Below are 21454 nucleotides of genomic sequence, written 5' to 3'. Positions count from 1 at the left end.
GCTCATGGTTCATCTCTTTTGACTGCTTCAGGTCTTCATCTAAGGCTGGTGGCGTGTCACTGGAGACGGGGCGTTTTGGAAGAGGGAGAATAAAACCCATGACTTTCCAGAGCTGGAAAGACAAGGCCCAGAAGTGAGTACTGGAAAGGCCAGTGCTGCCATGTCTGCTGTCCTGTGTTGCCAACCGGCCCCGGGCAAGTTGTCTTGTTTGGGATGGCCCCAGAAGCGATTTGCCAGGGCCTCCAAATCGCGGAGAGGAGCACTCTCTGCAGGTGTTTAAAGGACAGCCACAAGCTCCAGCCTTTCTTTGAGGGGATAGAACACTTCTAGAATATTTTCATACTGGGATATTGATCCTGCTATTGGGTAGCACTCTGTCTAGTGTCATCTCCTTCCAGTTTGCCTGCCAGTAGCGTGCTCTGTTCAGGTGTTGGTCCCTGTGCTGTCACGTTACATGGAGCAGCAAGGATGCTGGAATGCAGGTTTTGCCCATCCTTCTTGCTGCCTGTCCTGTCTGCTCCCTGCAAGCCCACAGGCAGCTATGTCACCTGTCTTGAAATTCTCTCTTTTAGAGCAAAATTAAGCCTGTTACATCCCTAGTAGAACTGAATCTATAAAACAGCCTCTGCTGTGAAAGCTGAGATAATCGCATGGCAAGTTGTAATTGCAGAGCACCATCTTCTGGGTGATGCTAAAGCAGCTTCACCCAGAGCAGGCTGCTGCGTCATGTCCAGGCGGGTTTTAAATGTCCCCAGCAAGGAGCCTGCCCAGCCTCTCTGGGCAGCCTGGGCCAGGGCTCGGCACTCACAAGGTAAAGTTCTTCCTCATATTCAGATGGAAGTTCTCGTGGTGTTTGTGCCCACTGTACCCCTTGTCCCGTCGCTGGGCACCACTGCACACAGCCTGGCACCCTCCTCTTGACGCTTGCCTTGGCTATTCACAGTAGACAGGACTGTGATTCCCTTCCCCGCTCCTACCTTCCTCGGGCTCCGCAGGCCCGGGCGGGGCCTCCCTGACGTGGGCCACCCTAGATGGGGCCCTGGCAGCGACGGGGGAGGGGAAAAGAAACCCCTAAAGTTCCATCCCGCCGCCGCTGCCGGGACCCCTCCGGGCCCTGCGCGCTGCGGAGCGGGGCCGCGGCCGCCGGCGGCTCCCCCAGCGGCTCCCCCAGCGCCTTGCGTGCGGCCCGGCCTGCCGGCGGGGCCCTCCCTCCCTTCCAGCAGCCCCCGGCCGCGGTCCCGGCAGGGCTCCGCGGGGCTCGTCCTGCCCGGGCCCGGGCGGAAGGCATGCTGCCGCCAGCGGGCCGGGCCAGCCGCTCCCGCTTCCGCCCCCGCCGGGACCCGCGCCCTCCGCCATGCCGCGGCGCCAAGGCAGGCGGGGGCGGGGCGCCTGTGACGCCATCAGCCCGCGCGAGGCTCCGCCCCCTCCGCCCGCCCCCGCCCGGCCGCCGCCGCCGCCGCCATGGAGTCGAACAGGGACGAGGCGGAGCGGTGCATCGGCATCGCGCTGGCCGCCGCCAAGGCCAACCAGCCCGACAAGGCCCGCCGCTTCCTGGAGAAGGCGCAGCGCTTGTACCCCTCGCCGCGGGTCCGCGGTGAGCGCCAGGGGGGGCCGGAGGGGGGCCCGGGGGAGCGGGGCCTGCGCCGCCGCCGCCGCGCCTGACCTCTCACCCGCACCGCGCCTGCGCCGCGCGCCCTGCGGGGGGGCCGCGCGGGGCACGCCGGGCAGCCGAGTCCGCCGCGGGGGGCGGGGGGCGCTGGGGTGGGGCGGCCCCGCCGCCGTGAGGGGCCGCGGGGGGCCGGGGGCGCTGCCCGCCGCTGTGGCCGGTACAGCTGGCCCGTGTCTCCCTGGGGCTCCGCGGGCCCCTCGGCGGGCCGGGCGGGGGGAGCGCGGGGCTCCGCACCGCCCTGAGCTCCCGCTGCTCCGGTGCCCCGGCCGTCACGGCTGCCGGTGGCACCGGGAGAGAAGGGGCTGGGCAGGGCGGGAGGGGGGAGCCCTCGGTGGGGCCGCTGAAAGCCTTCCCCCTGCTCGGCCCCGCCGCGGAGCGGCCCCAGGCGCCTCGGCCCCAGGAGCGGCGGGCGGGACGCGGGCCCGGTGTGACCCCCGCTCCCGGCTCTCCCCGGCCGCTGCTTGTTCCCCGCTATTGCTGCCGCGGTCCGTTTCGGCAGCGTAAAAACCACCCTTCCTTCTTCGAAGGCCGCCGGCCGGTTCCATGGGTTTTGAGGAACGATCTCATTTCCTGGAAGCTGTGTGGCGTACGGAGCTAACGTGTCACAAAAGCCACAGGGAAGTGGATTGCAGAAGCAGCCGAGCAGAAATTTACGCAAAGAGCTGTAGAAATACTTTTTGCCCCCCCTTCGTTTACTTTGACACGCTGTGTCTGGGTTTGGATTCCTCGGCTGCGTTTTGCAGCTTGTCTGTCCTGCGGAGAGCCCGAGGTTTCCTGTAATTCTCTTTGGTTGCAAGAGGCCTCTTCCCATTCCCTCAGACGTACCGTATCGGCCTGCGGTACGTGCGGTGTGGCTTTCCTTCTGATCCAGAGTTTATACTTTTATGGAATTACTGGCTAAGAAATGTGCGTTTTGGAGGAAAAAGCGCGGCATAGCACGCAGAAAGGCTCCCCCGAGAAGGACTGCTCGCCCTGAGGGGGTCTGCTCGGGTGTGCAGCGGGAAAGCAGATCTGGATGGCAGCAAGCACCAGTTTGCAATGTAAAGCAGTCACGGTTTCCCTTAGTCCTGCAGCCTGGAACAGCTGGAATGAAAGGTGGGACACGTACTGTTAGGGAACTGGAGCACAGGGGAGGAAAGCAGAGGCAAGGGGGGCAGCAGGGCAGGTTAGTGTTTACAGCGTGCTAATTTGTGGCCAGCCCCAGCCAAGCTGCTGATGCAAGTTTCCCATCCGAGCTGCAGTCCAGGGACCCTTCGCTTCATGTCCTGCCAGTTGCTCACCCGCACGCTTTTGGTCTGGTCTGTGGTTAGGAAATGTTGCCAGAGATCCCACAGTTACACGGCAGTTGAGTCTTTACGCAGTGCGTGTGCCCCTGGGAGATCTCCTCCTTGTGAGTTACGTTGGGTTTGGCAGTGATCAGCAACGTGGACCTTGCACAGCCACTGCTTCAAACTGACCCTGGCTGAGTCCTACAGGTGTCATCACAGGATCAGCAAAGGGTTTTGCAAGGAGATTTCAGCAAAAATCATCTATGGTAACACAGCTGGGCACTCTGGTATAGACAAAGTCCCGCTGGTCACCTTTAAGCGTGAATTTTGGAAGAACTAACAGGAATTGAATAGATGTTAGCTAGTAGGCAAGGAAAAGTGATCCATAGCGTGTGCTTAGTGGGGAGCTGAGTTGGCAGAACTGGAAACTAATTCAGCAGCCTCTGCTTCAGTAGTTTATGAGTTTGTGCTGTGCTGCACTGAGGACCAGCATAGCTTTGGGATGCAGAAGCAATAGGGCTGGGGCCGTAGAGCAAAACAGGACTGAGCTGTGGCCATACGTGGGCTTCTGTGGTTGTTTTTGTGAACTACATTACTAAAAATCTCTTGGCAAGCTGTAGGGTACTCAGCCCAAAACAGCAAGAGTGCAGTGAGTGGAGGGACAGCCCCACAAGACAAGGTTTAAAAGTGCCTGGCAGTTTGCTCCAGGTTTGGAAGGAACAAAAGCAAAGGCTATAATTCTGTGAACACCTTAATGGTGTAAATGCGAGCAAGGAAAGGTTTTATTTTTCTGAAAGCTGCAATCACTGAAGCCCCCAGGCTCAAAAGCTCATCCAGCGAGGTATTTTTTCTCCTTCGTCTTGTAATAATTGCCTGTGTTGGCTGTTGGATTACCAAGCGGTTTTTTCTTGCCTCTACAAGCTCTGTGGGGCAGATAGGATATCTTGGCTCATCCCTTGGCCTGCAAGCATTGTTTGCACTTGCATAAAGAACGTGATACCCCCATAGTACAAGGTCTGTAATGTGCAATATGCAGGAGAAGGTGAAACATCCTTCTTGGTTCTAGGCTCTGGATACAGGACTGCAACCTTGTCAAGTTACTGATGCCTTTGTAAATAATGTTGTCTGGTTTTAATCGTATTCCGTGCACCTATTCTTTTTAATGGGGATGCAATATATAAACTTCAGAAACTACAGGCATAAAGAGATCAGTCTTGATGTTTGGTTAAAAAAAGACAAAAATAGTTTAAAAAGGTGGTGCTATCCAGTTCCAGGGAAATGCAGGTGGAAAGATACTTCTGTGCTTGGAGGAGTCTCACTTGGTTTCACAGTGTTGTCACACCTGAATGTTTGTCCCCTCTTGGCTGGAAGGGATGGATGACAAGTTTTCTTAGCCTTGCGAGGGGGAGGCAATAGTCTGCAGTAATTTACCCAAAACACATGCACACTCTACTTAAGAAAAGGGAAACGGAATTTATGCTATTCATATTCAGTAATTGAGATAGAAGACGGTTTTCACAGCTTCTTCACACGTGGAATACGTAGGTAAGACTGCGCAAGAGAGCAAAGCACCCTTCTTTCTGACTTATGTGTTACGGGTCCTGCCGTGCTGCCAGCAATCAGTCCCCCAAAAGGGGAGTGTCCCCCTGCGACTGGCATCCCACGGTATTATTTTCTAAGCTCTCTAAAAGATATGTGCACCGTCACATAATTTACTCAGCACAGTAGACTCCCAAAGGCAGGAGATGAAGATTAATATGCTTTACAGTGTGCTAGAGAACAAATGTGGAAATGCTTCGCTGTTAAGGAAAGACATGGGAAAAAAACCCAGGAGAGGACAAGGATGTGCCACATCAGTGATCCACTGTGGCTCCTGGACTGTCTGGCTGGGTCAGCCTGGGCTTTTGGTGGAGGTTGTGTGGATTGGGAGAAGCAGGCAATATCTTTAGCAGTAGCCCTCGCATCTGGGCAAGAAGCAGCGGGAGTTGAAGGGTTCCTTGGATCAAAAAGTGAAGGCCTTTCTCACAAAGGGTGGGGGATCTTGGAGCAGTGGCAGAGATGAAGAGGGGTCTCTTTATGGGAGAGTTGGAAGGGCAAGATTGAGCTTGGCAGTCTCTTAATTTCTTTTTTCTTTCCATTTTTTTCTCATTTCAGTTCTTCTTGAGTCACTGAACAAGAATGAGCAGTCGGCCAGTGGCCAGTCCCAATCCAGGGAGTCCACAAACCCTCAGTTCAAGAAAATGAGCGGAGACTTCCCGTCGGCCAACGGAGAGGCTGGTGGGGAGGCCCCCAAGGGCTACACTCAGGACCAGGTGGATGCAGTGAAGAGGTGTGTGCGCAGCTGTCGGTGGCCTCAACCCGTAGTTTGTTTGAGTTTATCGTGTGATACCAGTCTGTTTTCCACAGTGTTTTAAAGATTTCAGCTTTGAACCATATTGAGTTGGCTTTAACTGGCTGGGTGTTAAAAGCATACCTGGATAGAGGATTTATAGCTACCGCTGCCCTGGGAGGCAGCTGGGTTGGGTCTGCAAGGGATGAGATTTTCCCCCAAAGGCATGCATGAGGGCTAGAACAGTAGGCATGTAGGCCTCTTCCTGGCTGAGTTCCAAAGAGGCAGTTTGGACACATTTATCTCATGAACTTCACGTTAACGTTTGCCTTTGTGTTATTCAGTAATGCTGGGAAGAAATCCCATGTGCTCCTGAGACCCTGTAGGTGGAAGTCATGGCTCATAGCTTGCAGTAGGCAGCCCTTCTGCTCTAAGGTCTGGTCCAGTAGCAAGTAACAGGGCATATCCCTCTTCCTCTCTCCTGATGATACTCTGCTCGTGGTCTCTATGAGAGCGTGATAAAGCCACTGCAGGACGCTTCACTCTGTTAGCATGATATGTTCCTGAAGCCTCTGCTGGAAAGTCCCAGGACATGTTTATTCAGTCACCTAACTTTCCAACCACTGTTTCAGTCGGTTCTTTCTTCCTTTCTACTATTTGCAAATACTGGAAGCTGAAGGACTGAACTGCAGGCAGAGTCACTTTGTAAACTTTGTTTAAGGTTGTGGGCATGGCCTGAATTGCGCAAAACTGTGCTGGCTAATGGACTTACGGGGACTCTTATTACGTCACCCATTTCTCCAAAACCCCAGCCTGCCGTATTCTGTCTCATTAAGGTCATGTGATAAGGAGAAACCATTGCTGGGCTGTGCGTGTACCCAGAACAAACAGGGCTGTGCACACAGGCCTGGGCAGCTCCCTCTTTCTTCCTCTAGAATTCAGCTGATGTTATTTTTAGGTCTGTGAATTAACTGAGACTGAGGAGAGGGAGGAAAAAAGCCAGTAGCCCAGCTATCCTTTAGATCCTGGCCTGCTGTTTGTAGTCCCTCCCAAACAGCCTCCAGACCCTGAGAATGATGAATCTGAAGCTTATTTGCCAATGACATTCCTTTGCAGGTGATAGCATTGCCTGAGGAGAGGCCTTACTACCTCTACTGGCTTGACTTGTTAGGTGAGAGTGTTTGTGTGCTACTAATGCAGGCACAGTGGGAATGAGTCTGTGAAAAAAACTGGGTCACTCTGAGGAATTAGAGCTGAGTAAACCAGAGGTCACTGAACAACATTGATCGAAACCATGGTGCCTGAGATGTTGCAAAGTTGTATTCAATGCAAAGTGCTTTTCACAGCTGAAACAAACTGTCCCGTGTTTTCTCCTCTCTCTACTGGCAGGGTAAAGCAATGCAAAGATTACTATGAAATTCTAGGAGTAAACAGAGAAGCTTCTGATGAGGACCTGAAAAAGGCTTACCGGAAACTTGCGCTGAAGTTTCACCCCGATAAGAACCATGCACCAGGGGCTACTGAGGCATTTAAAGGTAAAGAACATCTCCAGTATTGTGATCTGCCCTCAGGTATCAGGCGATGGTGCTGAGCTGGGCTAGCAAGGACTCCTAAAAGCAACCTCATGAGTCGGGTAGAGTGAACATAAAGCTCTTCTTTGTAAAGTTGTCTTTCTTCTAAGCTGGTTGTATTATGAGCAAAGTATAAGCTTAAAATAATAAAATGTCAATATATATATATATTATATTTTTATATAATATGAATAATAAAAATTTAAAAATTAAATATAAATAAAAATGATAAATAATAAAATAATAATTTAAAAAAACCAGGTTGGCACACGTAGGTTCCACCTCTGCTAGTTGGACAAGGAGAAGCCTTCCTTCCCTTTCTCCTAGCAGCTCTTCCCGTGTGTTGCTCCAGCCTCCTGCCATGCTGCTCAGGAGAAAATTCCCTCAGGATGTTAACTATCCTCTTTTTTGGGGAGATGCAGGAGCATTCACCTAGCAGGGAGAAGCTGCGAGTCCTGCAGCCAGCTGGCACAGGGCAGGTGCTGGGACGCACCCCTGTCTACAGGCAAATCCAGTAGAGACCCACTAAGTTGTGCAGTGCCAGAGACAGCTGTTGGGTTCACAAATCCCTTGAGAGAAACGTTGCAGGGCAGGCCCAATGGCAGGAAACCCATCTTCAGAACTGGTATTTAGACTCTTACACTCGTTGAGCGTTTGAGGCAGTTGATAAGCCTTCAGATTTCTAAGCAAGCACACAGCACCTGACCACCGTGAGAGGCTATGGATGGAATTGCTGGATAGAAACCCCAGGTGAAAATTTCTAGGGTGAAACTGCACCAGCCGTACATCTGAGCCCAGCCAGAGCTCAAAAAAGGTCACCGTGAGCTTCAGTTCTGCTGCAGACATCCCAGTTCTCAGAGCCTCTCTACAAATGCAGCAGGGATGTTTTGTGAGTGATAAGATACCCTAAAACCGGAGTAATTTTCCAAAGAGAAATGGTGTTGCTTGGAACGTGTAACCTGATTTACCCTTGCAGGCTGTAGAATTTTGATTATTACTGTTGAGCTGAATGCAGAACACCTTGATGCCAGCTGTACAGCACTGTTATGCCATTAAAATAGTGTGTTCTGATTCTGGCCATCTTGGGAGTGAAACACAAGAGACTACTGCTGGAGCAGGGAGCAAGGCTAGCCTGGTGTGAGTGTATTGATACAGTATTCGGGTAAGCTTCTAGTAGACCTGAATTCAGCAGTAAAAGTCTTATGTAAGGTTTGTTCAAGTCTTTCAAGGCTTAAATCCATAACTGATAAGTGTGTTGCTGTTAGCAAATAATGAGCTGACCCCCAGCTACTTGGGAGAGCGTGTTTTAGTATGGGGGCCAGATTAAAGAGCGAGCATCTGCAGACATCTATCTATGCCGCATGTGCTGCTCGATAGTTTATCCTTCAATCCTTGCTAAGTGGCGAAAGGCAGGTTTCTTCACCTGTAATCTTAAATAATGATGTTTGCCGAAGCCTTTGTCAAGAGTTACGTGCCAGGAGTCGTGTGTTAAGCAAGGTGCCCTTTATCCTCCGCTGCAGAGCTATCTACTCTCAGGTTATCTCTCCTCCAAGCCTTGCCTCATTGGCTCCCCTGTCCCTCAGCTGAGCTCCTAGGTTGCAGGGCTCGCTGAAGTCCAGCTGTTTGGTTCCAGAGGGTGAAGGGGGAAATGTGCACTGCTATGAGGATTTTAGTTAATTTTTTCTTACGTTGATGTATTAGCTGAAGTCTTGGCATTTGTCTTCTCAGTGACAGCTGATAAAGCATTACATCTTGTCCTGAGACCTTGTCTCAGTCTGTAGTTACAGTTGCCTGCAGTCTGTCTTGTGGCAGATTTGCATTGCTACCTTTGGCTGACGTTGGAAAAAGAGTTGAACCTGGCTACTTCGAGCTACAATCCTGATTTGGAAGTAAGTGTTTCTTGGGTTTTGTCAGCAGGAAAGTCAGACAATGAACACAACCCTGAACCGCTCCGTTTTCATTTCTTAACTGCACAGTTTGAAGGAACAAGCTGATATGCTGAGAGTCAGTCCTTTTCGTCCAGCTTCCTTGCCTGGTTGTAGAAATGTTTGCTCTGTGTGCACTAATTATAACCAAGAAGGAGAACAAGTGTGTTGACATTACATCCTCCATGCTCCAAATCTCTAGTCCAAGAAGAAACCGTACACCTCGATCTGACTAGTGGGAAAATGTTGAATCTTGGAGTTAATCTTCTCCAAAGGGCATGTATCTCCCTTTTCTATCACTTCTGCCCCTGCCTTTTATACACCAGGCAACTACGGCCATGAACATTTTTGCTTCCTTGCGACCCAGAGAGGAGAGAGGACAGGCTCTGCAGTCATGTCAGGAGGCTCTTGGGTAGGTTGGTACGGAGGGGAAGTGGTAAGCTGCAACGTGTCGAGAGAGAAGTACAGAAATAGGAGGGTGACAGGCAGATGTTTCGGTAGAAAGGCTCAGACATGCTGAGGTTGGAAGGAGAGTGACCTGGGGAACTGGCAGGGGTTTAGTCCCAGTACATTTCCACCGTCACAGACACTGGTTAACAGTCCTTGTAATTACGCACCTTACTTCTGGCATCTGGAGATTTTGAAACTCATAGCTGACAGACACAAATTCTAGCCATTTCCTTACTAGCTTTTATGGGAGGTTTTGAAGTCTCTTTCAGTGATCTAGCTCGTATGTAAATTCTTTGCAGTTCTGGTTTGAGGCTATGATATCAAATTCCCTTAGTGCCACTTTCGAATAAAATTTGTCAACTAAAATTGTATTTTCCTATACAGCTGCTTACGGCTAAAGGATTTGGGCATTAGTTGTTCAAAAGAAGTAAGTTTAATTAAGTGAAAAGTGTAGCTGCTCTACTACCAGTATTTTCTTCACAATTCATAGTTTCATTCGTCTGGGAGGGTTTCTCTAGGGACATATACCGAATTCATACCAGTCGTATCATAACTTCTTTATTTGAATTAATTGAGTCCTTGGTGTGGTTTCCGTCTGTCTGTGTTCGCCAGAGAAGTGGTACTACTACTGCACCGCTGAAGTAGCCTGTTGGAAAGACATGGGTAGTTGAGAATCTCATTTGTGTAATGAAAAAGGCAAGTCCTGGCAGTTGGCAGAGCTAAATGTATTATTTGTAGAAGAAAGAAACTAATTGCTTCCTTATTGTCAATATTTCAGCCATTGGCAATGCGTACGCAGTATTGAGCAACCCAGAGAAGAGGAAGCAATATGACCAGTTTGGCGACGAGAAACTCAACCCTGCTCGGCACGGACACAGTCACTCGGACTTCCACCGCGGGTTTGAGGCAGACATCTCCCCCGAGGACCTCTTCAACATGTTTTTTGGTGGTGGTTTTCCTTCTAGTAAGCACGTTAAACCTTAATCTCTTGAATGGGACACAATCCTTTTCACAGAGCAACAATGCAGTAGTGATTTATTTGGCCGTGCAAAGAGTGCTGAGTTTGACGAGAGAGAGTTCTCCTTCACACATGACCTAAACTCGTAGAGTTTTCTAAATTGTTCAGAGGGGTACTTGGAGAACTCGGCATCCAGCAGGTAATACCATCAGAGCTGGACTTCTTCCCAACTTCAGGTATTTGTTTGCATGCTTGCAGCATTAGCTGTTATTAGGTTGGGTTGAACATTAGAACAAAAAATTACTTGTTTTAAGGCTAGTTGTAAAAATAATCCTATTTTGAAGAAGGCTTTTCTGCCTGGTGGTTTTAGAAGGTAAATCTTCTCATCAGAACAAACTGTGGTAACGCTTGGGTCTTATTCTGGATCTGGATCTGCTCTGCCACGGAGCTGAAACAGTTTCTCTGAGATCGCTGTCCACTTCCTTCTTTCCACTGTGTCCCATAAAAAAAGAGGAAAGTGCTATTTCTAGAGCGTAATTTAAACCTCTTGAAAATTAAATCTGTCTCCTGCCTATCAACAGTGCTGATCATGGCTTGGGTAGCAGGAAAGAACTGAGTGACCGCCCCTTCACTTGATCAGCTCCGATCAAAAAGACACAGATCAATGTAAGGATAAGGGTATTTTAGAAGACTCTCTTGTATTTGCTATAGTCATATTTGACTGGCAGTGGAGACAGTGGTTACTTGACCTCTGTGGACCAGCTTGGAAAAATAAATATTTCTGTTTCAGTTGAGAAGATTTACTCTGGTAGCTCTTTCCTGTCTGGTATGTAAGAATTAACACACTAACACCAAGTACTTACAAAGGCATCTGGAAGCCTTTTGCAGCATTCATGTTCTGCCTGTTAGAGAGGCAAAGCTACTCCAGTAAAAACAGCAGGTTGCTATTTTAGTTCAGTCTTTTTTTTCCTTTCCTCGCTGTCCCAAGAGAATTCAGGACTGCGTTCTCAGACAGTCTCCCTTTTCAGCTGTAGTTTTGCCACTTAAAACAAGATATGGAAGAGCCCTGTTTCTAGGGTGGAAAAACTACCAAAATTATTTCTTTTTGTAATCGGTTTTAATCTAAAGTAAATTCAATTAGAAGTGAGGAGGCCTGTACAAGATACTCTCTCTACATAGCTGACCCTGCTCTGAGCAGGAGGTTGGAACTCCTGAGGTCACATCCAGCCTGAATATTCATATGGTCCTACAGAATCCTATAGGTGGATCTCTGTGCCTACCACCAGCTTGCCTTCAGACCTGTCTGCTCAGTGTACCTTAGGAATACTCCTTTTTCAGCTGTGGCTTATGTAACTCATTTTGTAAGTGTTGGCTTCAGGTGGCAAATAGATTTATTTTTTTTTATTAATTCTTTTATCAGTCTCCTGTGGAGTCCCATATCTGTCTTGCCCTAAAGCTACAGCCATCTCTGTCAAGACAGCATGATGGAGTGAGTGGCTTGAGTCAGGGGCTTCAGCCATGTGAACTGCTGACCAAAACCATGGACGTGTACCTTGTGCACTGGGACATACGCAGGGGTCTCAGGAACAGCCCAGGTCTGTCAAATCGCTACTTCCCTGAGACATCCCAGCTCCAGCCTGGAAGCAGCTCAGCCAGGCAGATGTGCTGTCCTTCTTCCTGCGCTGAGCTGGCTGGCACGCTGCTGCCTGCGTGAAGTAGGCTGAGCTGAGAGCGGTGGCAATGGCAAACGAGACCTAAGTGCGAGCACAGCGTGGATTCCTGTACAATCTCTGTGTCCTTATATCTTTGCTCAGTGTGGCCTGAACCAAAGAAACAGATCAAGCCCATTCTGACAATGTTCTAAGTCAAAATTCCTGAAATTGCTGTTGTTGGCACCCAGGCTACTTTTTCCTACTGTGTTTTTTATCGGTGGGGCTGACATGGAACATGGCCGCTTTTTGTGGTTCCTTTCCTGGCCAGCCAGCACCGTCTTACGTACTCTGACCTTTTGTATAACAGTTTTCTTTTGCCTATAGGTAACGTTCACGTATACAGCAATGGCAGGATGCGATATACTTACCATCAGAGGCAGGACAGACGAGAACATCAGGGTGATGTAAGTGGAGAACAGGCGGGGGGCTGGGAGTCCAGAGGTTTTTCCAATACACGAATTGTGAGCTGGTTGGTATGGCTGTCTTGTGAAACAGTCCTGCTTGTTTCCACCCCACTGAACAGAAAAAGTTGGAGTCATGGGAATTGAGCTGCCTTCAGAATTTACACCCAGTTGCAGTTCAGTGTACTGCAGGTTGTTCTCTCAGGACTCTCATAGCTGTCATCCAGTGGGGAAAACACTGGTGTGTCTTGAAACAGTGCTGCCTTGAAATAAGATGGCACCAGTAAAGTGTACCTGTCTTTACCACAGAATAAGCATTTCCTTTGTGATTTAATTCTGTAATTTAAAAAGGGAAAACCACTTTTCAGATAATGTGCATATTTGTAGTTCCAAATAGATAATTCCAGTACTGAAGATGCGGTGTTTCTAATCTGTGATGCTTAATTAGGCAAGGAAGACACTTTATAGCATGAGCTATTTTTATGTTTTCCCATCACAGAAAATCTAAGTATATCTCCAGCACTCCTCTGGTCTATAGAAGTGAGAATGACGGACTTACTATTTAAGAGACCAGGGTTATGTATTGAAAATTACTATTTTCTGGAGATAACCAATTATATTTTTAAAAATAAACCAGAAGAACTTCATTAATATTTTCTCTCAAGCTTAAAGGGGAAAATGCACTTTGCTGGAACTGGAGGAAGCGCAGGAGGCGAGGTAGAGAGGGAATTGCTTTCATCTGACACTGAAGAGGGGAGAAGGCTTTCCATAAAACCAGTTCTGCTCACTAGCACAAGCAAGGCAGAAAGCACATATACTCTAGAAAAACAAGTATGGGCATGAGGCTTTTGAAATTCACTCACAAGGTTCCCCGCTGCCCTTTGTCACACCTGGAGAAGGGGCAGTGGGTTTGGACCTTCAGAGTCACACCGCCCTTTCGGGAGGGAAACTGTAGGCTGCTGGGTTCCCCCCAGTTATATTGGGGTGCCTCCTAAGCCAAATGCCCACAAAAAGCAGGAGAATCAAGCTTGTGTTACTGCCGGGAGGGAGAGTGATGCTGTGGGATCCTTGCGTACAAGTGTATGGGTGGCACTCCACTGTGTGTTTCTGTTCCTTCAGGGTGGCCTTGGGTTGTTTGTCCAGCTGATGCCTATCCTCATCCTGATCATTGTGTCTGCTCTCAGCCAGATGATGGTCTCCAGCCCACCGTACAGTTTGAGCCAGAGGCCGTTAGTACCTGTTACTCTAAAATTTGTCCAGCTGGGGTGGGGGTTGGGTTCTGGAGGGCAGGGTTGCGTGATGGGGTAGGGATCTAGGCTATCTGTTTTTCCTGTCGTTTTGGTTTTGGGTTTTTTTTTGCTATTTCTCATCACACCATTGCTCTTGCTGCAAGATATTTCACACATCAGTGAAGGTCCCCTGATTCACAAACAGGTCTCGAGATGGAAGGTGTGGGCCAAGTTGGAGGGTGCTCACTTGCCTAAGGGAGGATATTCTTTGACAGAGACTTATTGCAGCCCGTACCCACAGCTGGGTGTATCTGTCCTAGAAAGGGACAGATGAAAAGACCCTGAGAGACTGTAGCCCGGGACTGAGATCCCATATGCAGAAATGAACTGAGATGCAGAGTTAAAAGTGGGGTGTGAAAAACAAAAGCCAGATCTGTTCTTCATGAAAGCCTCCGTTTATGACTAACACAAAGCAGCAGAGGAAGAGAAGAAGGAATAAAAGACACTCCTGTAGACTAAAAGACACTCCCAGAGAAATCCCCTGGTTTTGAACTGTAATCTTGCCATGAAATAGCTACGGCCAGGCATTTACTATGCAAAAGTGAAACTGTTTCATTCTAGATCCTGTGGAAATGCCCTGATCTGCTCATTTGGCTGACAAATGAAGTGACTCTTCTTTTCTTAATTCACAGTGCCAACAAAGAATGAGAAAACAGGCTTGATTTCTGGCTGCTTGCATCATTCTTGTCAACAGCTTAATGAATTTTCAGTGGGAGTTCCTTATGTGCATTTAAAGAGGGTAGACTCGGTTACAGCCAGTGGTCCCTGTTCAGTTTCACGGGTGACAAACTTGCCATTGATGATGTTAAATACTGTAGAACCCAGCTTAGCTTTTGGGTCCAAGGTAGACTATGACCTTAGTGCTCGAAACTGAAAGATGGAGTGGTTTTGAAGAGGACACGGTTAAGGGTTATTCTGAGAGGCTAAAGAGTATTGAGATGTGGTTTCTGCTGCTGATATTAGGACTTTAAAATTAAGCATTATATAGATGGAGCAGTTTGGGTTATACTGGTGAAGAGGTGGTTTGCGGAGTGAGAAGATGTTCGGTGTTGGGCAGCTTTTAAGGGCAGGGATTTGCTTCCAGCTGTATCAGCTGTCAGGAAAGCCATTCCTGAGCCCCGGGTGTTTCTCTGCTGCTGCGTTCCCTGTGCTGTCCCTGTCTGTGCATGCTCGGGTAGTGGCAAGCAGACAGATTTCTGCGTTTGGATTTGGGCAAGAGTGGCAATTGAGCTGATCCAGCCCTCTGTCATCCTTCCCGAGTGACCAAGGCACTTCGAATGAAATTGGCTTGGGGACAGAAGGCGTGCTGTGCCGGCAGGCGGTGCTCCTCGCTCGCTCACACAGGCAGACGGGCCCTTTTTGCTGCCTAATGTGAAGGGCAGCACTGTGCTTGGCTGCCGTTCAGCAGAACGCTGGAGCTCGCTGCACTGAACCCAGTGAGCAGGAGGTGAGAAGCTTTTGAACCTGGAGAGGTTTCAGTGGCACACGGAGATTTTAATGCCACTTCTTGATAGTGAGGCTGTCAGTGGGAAAGGTAGAGTCCTACAGAATCATTTGTCACTCCATTACCTCTGTAAATTTCTTCCAAAAACTAGCTTTCTGCTGAAAGACCTGTTTGGCTGTGGGCCTGACTGTGCCACCCTGCTCTTCAATAACACCTCATCGAATTTGCCTGACTTAATTGCATGTCTGACTTCAGGTGGCAGGTTTTTTGTGCCAGGTCCTGCCCTTAATTTCATGCTTTACACTCCAGCGTGCTGCTGAAGCTCTGAGAGCTTAAATACCCTTCCTTTGAGGGCATGCTTTGTAGCCTCTGTAGTTCGTCTTCATACAGAAGAGGAATATGAACTTCAGGAGAGCTTAGGGCTCTGTCTTGACAGGTAGAATAGTGAGCTGAGCTTCTTGCAGACTGCATCTCTGCCAGCAGGCACTGCTGGAGATGCATTAGCCTTTTCTCTCAAATAATGCCAGAAGAGCTTTTTGGGTCATGTTCAGTCTATCTGGTTATCTACCACTCATCCCTGAGTGCTGGACCTTGATGAAACGTGCAGGAGTATTTGAATCACTCCTGCAAACCCTGATAACAGACTGAAGGGTGAGCCAGATAAGTTAATGTTTATACCTGGCTTAAGATTCAGGCTCACTTTTAATGCAGCAGCCAGCTGGTATTTATTATGGGAAACTTTGGGCACGTCTCCAGATGGAGCTGTTCCTGATGAATCGAGCATTTGGGCCCAGGTCCTGTGTTACAGCTTGCAAACACACCCTAGTGAGTATCTCTAGGTTTTGCTGGAGTGTTGGGAAAAATAAGTACAGGGCTTTGTCTGAAATGCAAATCCACGGGGGCAGGGTAAGAAGAGATTTCCTTCTAGAAAGTGCTTTCTGTACTAGTTGGTGCAGGCTCGAGTGCAGAGCGGGTCTAATTTTGTTCTTGCAGCAACAGTGTTCGTTGCAGCATGTGATGTGGTAGAGGAAGCTGACGCTCTTGGGGTTAGCAGATATCTTAGCAGAGGGGACTGGGTTCGACTGACGGGCAGCCTTGCTGAGCAGGGGGGGGGTGCTGGGGAGCTGTGACAGCCAGCCCCTTGCTGCCCTCACGTCAGCGCTGCTGTGCTCCTCCAGGTGCTGTTCTGCCTTGCTGGCTGCTCTCACCCTGCACCGCACAAGCAGCAGCCTCCAAGCTTTGTACCCATCCTTGGGGCTCACTGCCAAAAACAGACGATGGTGTCGTCAGCAAGCAAATTGCAGAGAGATTTAATTAGTGCTGAAAATTCCAGTGAACGTATGAACGCATTTTAAGTGGGTTTAGGCCCTGGGCAATCTGCCTCAGAGCTATGTCTATATTCAGAGCTCTGCCCACCTAGCTAGAGGCCTGGCAGGTTTTCTCTCCCTGTGTTGGCATTTCATTTCCACCAGAAACACTTCTTTCCAAACCTTCAAGTCTGTGGATGCATGGGAGCAATGTATTTTTTGCAGCGGTGTGGTATTGTGGCATATTGTGCATTATAAAGAGCTGGGAGCTTTTTGATCTGCCCTTGAAGCATGTCCTACACTGTTAATGCCTCTTCTCCCTGAACTAGGTCTGTGGGTCACATACACAGGAGAGTAACAGAGCACTTGAAAGTTGGCTACTACGTATCTGAGAACTTTGCAGATGAATACACAGGCACGAACCTCAAAAACGTTGAAAGGAGCGTGGAGGACGACTATATTGCAAACCTTCGAAATAACTGCTGGAAAGAGAAGCAGCAGAGTGAGTAGTGTCGGGTCGGGAGCCGGAGGGTCTTGGCTGCTGGTTGAGGTCAGCCTCAGAAAGGTCTTTGGGGGCTGAGTTATGCTAAGGTTATACTTTAACGTGGTACAAGCACGTTTCCTGTGTTGTTGGCTTTTTTGTCTGCCTATGACTTCATGACAAATCCAGTGTGTGGGGGTTTTTGTTTTGTTTTTTAATGCTGCTGTAGAACTGGTCAGACAAGAGTTGTGCCCCGGAGGTTCTGTCCGTAGGATATCTCTGATTTCCAGTGGAGGGGGAAGGTTGCAGCCACCTCGTTTTCAGGAGGCCACTGATAGCTCTGTGTAATATTTCGGTTGTTCAGGGACCATGTCTGAAAGCCTGCTGCCCGTGGTGTCCTCCATCCCATATCCCATCCCTGCACAGAGGGCTGTGGTGGCAGCACTGCTGCTGCTGAAGGCACGTAGGGTTGGGAGGGACAGCTACCCAGCCGGACAGCGTGAGAAATGATCTGGCCAGGCAGCACAGTGTGGTGAAGGCAGCAAACTTTTTGCCAAGTCCCAGGGGTGACCTGACTTCGCAGCCCGCCCGTTCCCAGCAGGTGATGATCACAGCTCTTGGAGCAGTGGCTGGTAGGGTTTGAGCACCTGGGACACAGGAGAGCCCAAGTAGTGCCAAGTGGGGCTGATGCACCTAGCTGTGAGCCTCTTCATTTCTTCTTCCCTGTGCTGCCGGGGAAGTCTTTGTGTAGGCTGCCTCGTGTGCCTCCTGGGACTAGAGGCAGGTCCCATCAGGTTCCTAGGCCTTTCCCTGGGATGGATGAGCTGTCAGCAGATGTGACGCCCATCCTGTCCTAAAGGTCGCAGAGCATTTCCTCAGCCTCATCCTGTGCTTCGTTTTACCTTGAAGAACTTGAGGTGCCTCCTGTTCCCAGCAGAGCCCGTGGTGGGATGTGGCCTGGCGGGTGGGTCTCCTTCCACATCACGTTTGTAACGCTGGGCTTTCCCTTTGCAGAGGAAGGCTTGTTGTACCGGGCACGCTACTTCGGAGACTCGGATCTGTACCAGCGAGCACAGAGGATGGGCACCCCCAGCTGTAGCAGACTGTCAGACGTTCAAGCCTCTCTGCACGGATAGTCACCGCCTGCCCGCTCAGCAGAGGTCTAAGTACGAGCCAGTGATGCTATCCCTGGCAGCGGAGCAGGGCATGATAGTGCTTTTAATACTTACTTAAATCTCTGTTTGAGACAAAATCTTCACGAGTCTCCTCTGGATGCATACACATCACAGGGGGAAGCACCCCCCTCCGTCAAGCCTACACTTGTTAATCGGGAAATTGATTTTGTTTAGTTTGCATGTCGGCACCCTCTGCTCTCTCCAGGCTCCCTGTTTTCTCTGGCACTGTCGGTGTTGGGTCTCTAGGAACAGAGCAAAAGCCACAGGCTTGTTGGCGACTCAGCTGAGGTCTCGTGAGCTGCCCGTTCGATGCAGTGGCCATGTGCACCTCGGCTGGTTGGAAGTGTTTTACTGGCTGTGACAGCCAGCCACCGTGTTTTAATGAACCTTTATTTGGTTGCTTTATTGTCCGTTTTACTGAAAGAGCTGTTATCCCCTGGCACTTGAAGCAATATGATGACAGGGAACAGACTCCTACCAAACAGATGTTCCTTGCCCCCTGTTGCCTTCCCGTGACACTTGAGGAGAACAAAGCAAATGGCTAGAGTTCACAGCAGGTTGTAGAAGTAACTTACTGTGTTAAACTGGGAATCAAAGTAAAAACAGCTGAGGGGAAATTTGGAAGGCTCAGGGCTTGGAGAGCTTGAATTAAGGCTGGCCCAGATAGCACGTGTGTGACTGGATGTGTTGGATCACGGGAGAAATGTGTGAAAATAATGAAAAAAATTGGCACGGAGTTTGGAGTCCTTTTTCAGCTTAATTATCTGGGCTGATTTCACCTAGCAGATACTGCTGGGATGGCTGTAAAACTTACAGCTCCCTCCTACCACAAAATAATTTGAAAACAGTGTTTCTATAGAAAATAAATCAGAGGTGAAGCTTACACCAAGTGCTAGTTGTATGGACACCATTTAGGCTTGCTAAGACTTCCCGAGGACGCTGGACATCTGGCTGCTTGATTTGTAGACACAAGTAAGGAGGTTTAGCAGGGGAGTTTTTGCTTGATTTTTATTTTCCTTGGCAAAGGGTGCGCATCTGAAAATTTGGCCTTTAAAGCAAATGCTCTGGGTCGCGTTCAGCCTTTTTTTGGGTGTATCCTGTTTTTGGAACCATTCTTATCTTGATACACCCGCTCTCTTGTTTTGATAACTGCCCCTCTTCTTTCACAACAGATCGGCATTAATTACCAGCTTTTCTTTAATTCCCTCTCTCTAGCCGTGGCCTGAAAAGAGAGCTGCTGTGAGGCAGAGGGCCCGCTGCAGGTTGATACAGTGTGAATGAAAAAGCTGCTGAATGAAAAAGCTGCTGCCTGTAATGTGGGGAGGGGGAAGGAAGAGGGAGGTACGGTGACGTGCGATTGTCTGGAGACTGACACCACTACCGCTTTTGTTCCCAGACTCTTGAAATGCCTGAAGACTTTTGGTGAAGTGCACTGAGCCGAGGTGACAGACTGGTTATTTAAAAGAATCAAACATTATCTTAAAAATGGAATTGGAGAATTAGCAACGCACAACTGCCCTCTTTCTTCTCTCTGCCTGCCTCCGCTGTTCGACCTATGTCTCAGGCAGCAATTAGGACAGGAAATCAAGCTGCCCGTCTTCCTCCTTCCCTTCCGACACCACTAGCGTGCAACAGTCTCGTTGCTCCTGGGATCCCACAACCCCGAGAACAGACACGTAGAGTGTAAAATAACACAAACTAACTGCAGAAGCCACGAAGCAGAAGGGGAGACCCTTTGTGACTACACCGGTTACTGCTGATGGAGAGAGAAATCGGATGATTTGGTGATAGAAGAAAACTTTAAAAAAAAATATATAATCTATTTAGAATTAATTTATAGCTGTATATATGTTGTACTTTTAAACTATGCAGGGGTTGGATGATTAAATTATTATGTTTTCTGCCTGGCTTGGTAAGCAGGGAAGTGGGGAATCTCTTCCCAGGGTGTCTTGCTCTGCAGTGCTTTCCTGCCTGACAACTCAAACAAGAATCACTTTGGAGTTACTGTATTTTGCTTTCTGGAGGACAGCAGCATTCTGTGTCTTGGGATGCTGATACCTGCATTTCAGGTTTTAATAAAAGAAATTCCAAATCTGTAGGGGGTAACAAAGAAATCAGGGAAACTGTCCAGATTGGTGGTGTGGTTTTGCAGCGTTGGCAGAAGCTGCAGGGGGTCAGCTGAGCCCTGGCGTCGCACTCGGTGACGGGAAGGATTGTCCTGGATGGTTTTTGCTCATCAGTTGTTGGGTTTATTTGTGCACGTAACTTCTTTTTTTGCAGAGTCTGCTTTAATTTTGCCTCGTAATCAGCGTGCAGCATTCGTTCTGTAAAGAGGGCTTTCCACGGGCCGTCCCCCTTTGTTGGATTTTTTTTTTTTTTTTGTCCTACACTTGGGGTTCCTCACCCATCAGCACTCCCATGTGCAACATGGCTGTGGCCTTGACATCCTATCTCTTAACGTTTCCTACAGGAGACCTGTAAAATACTGCTAATTCATAAGAAACGGAGCTTTGTATTGCTTCTGTTGAAAGAAGTTTTGCCGGGGGAGATCGGAGGGTGCGCCTGATCTCTCCTTGGACCCTGACTGAGCTCTGCAGCGCATCTCTCACTCGATTACCATCAGGCAGGACTGGCATTAGGGCGGTGGGAGGGCACTCGAGGTTAGGAGCCATCTCTTCAAAGCAAAACTGACACGAGTGGAGCTACCTTCCATGGAATAAATGGATATTTTTTTATTTTATTTTATTTTTTTTGGTGGTACTCTGCAGTTCATTTTTGTCTAGAGACATTTCCAGTGGGAACCGTCCCCCGACGTGCTCAGGGGAAATGAATCAAAAGCGCGGCAGCTCCTGGCTGAGGTGGCAGGGGCTGGAAGAGGTGAGAGGTAAGGTGGTTTTATGTCTTTATTGGTAGGAATCTACATGCTCTGTCTTCAGCTGTTTATTTATTTTGCAAAATACTAAGCCTCCTGTTAACTGCAAGCCTTATCCCACAGCCGCCATGACTTGGACCTAATGTTAAGGGGGTTTATTTTTCCTTTTTTTTTTTTTTTTTTTTTGGTAATAGCTCTTAATAGAGGCACAGGCTAGCCAGTGTGAAGAGATCAGGGGGAGGGAGTTGGATGAAAGTCATGTTCACAGAAGGTGCCGAATGTCTTCCACAATGACATTCCTTGCCCAGAGCCTGCCTGCCAAAACCTTTGGTTATTTTTTTTCAAGTAGATACCCATGGATAATAACAAGCGAGAAGGCGTAGATCCTAACGGATGCTTACAGAGGCTGTATCTCTCAATTTAGAATTAATTATACAATTGTACATCTATAAATAAATGTTTATAACGTGAAAGGCTCCTGCTGTGTTTGTGTCCTGCAGATCCTAGCCCCAGCCAGCTCTGGTTTCACAGCTCCTTCTTCACGCCCCCTTTGTCACATCTGCACAGGCGTTCAATGAATTGAATCCAGCATCTTTGCCATCC

General features: G+C 49.0%; 1 protein-coding gene across 5 annotated transcripts; it reads left to right on the top strand.

The window, feature by feature from the left end:
- The first annotated feature begins 25 nt into the window (after positions 1-25).
- On the top strand, positions 26-21324 carry DNAJB12 (DnaJ heat shock protein family (Hsp40) member B12). 5 transcript variants are annotated; one of them, XM_037401274.1, is made up of 9 exons: positions 26-133; positions 5092-5266; positions 6656-6801; positions 9991-10176; positions 12207-12286; positions 13403-13512; positions 16653-16825; positions 17819-17970; positions 19376-21324. In XM_037401274.1, exons 2-8 carry the CDS (start codon positions 5178-5180, stop codon positions 17938-17940), a joined length of 906 nt encoding a protein of 301 aa, XP_037257171.1. In that variant the 5' UTR covers positions 26-133; positions 5092-5177; the 3' UTR covers positions 17941-17970; positions 19376-21324. The 5 variants fall into 5 exon arrangements, with proteins under 5 accessions (XP_037257171.1, XP_037257172.1, XP_037257170.1 ...); XM_037401275.1 differs by lacking the exon at positions 26-133 and adding an exon at positions 1420-1594; XM_037401273.1 differs by lacking the exon at positions 26-133 and adding an exon at positions 2359-2764 and having other exon boundaries at positions 17819-17964.
- The last annotated feature ends 130 nt before the right edge of the window (positions 21325-21454 follow it).

This window comes from Falco rusticolus, chromosome 9 (genome assembly GCF_015220075.1).
Source record: "Falco rusticolus isolate bFalRus1 chromosome 9, bFalRus1.pri, whole genome shotgun sequence".
Taxonomy (NCBI): Eukaryota; Metazoa; Chordata; class Aves; order Falconiformes; family Falconidae; genus Falco; species Falco rusticolus.
The sequence above is the reverse complement of the archived record's forward strand: the minus strand, read 5'-3'. Positions and strand labels throughout refer to the sequence as shown.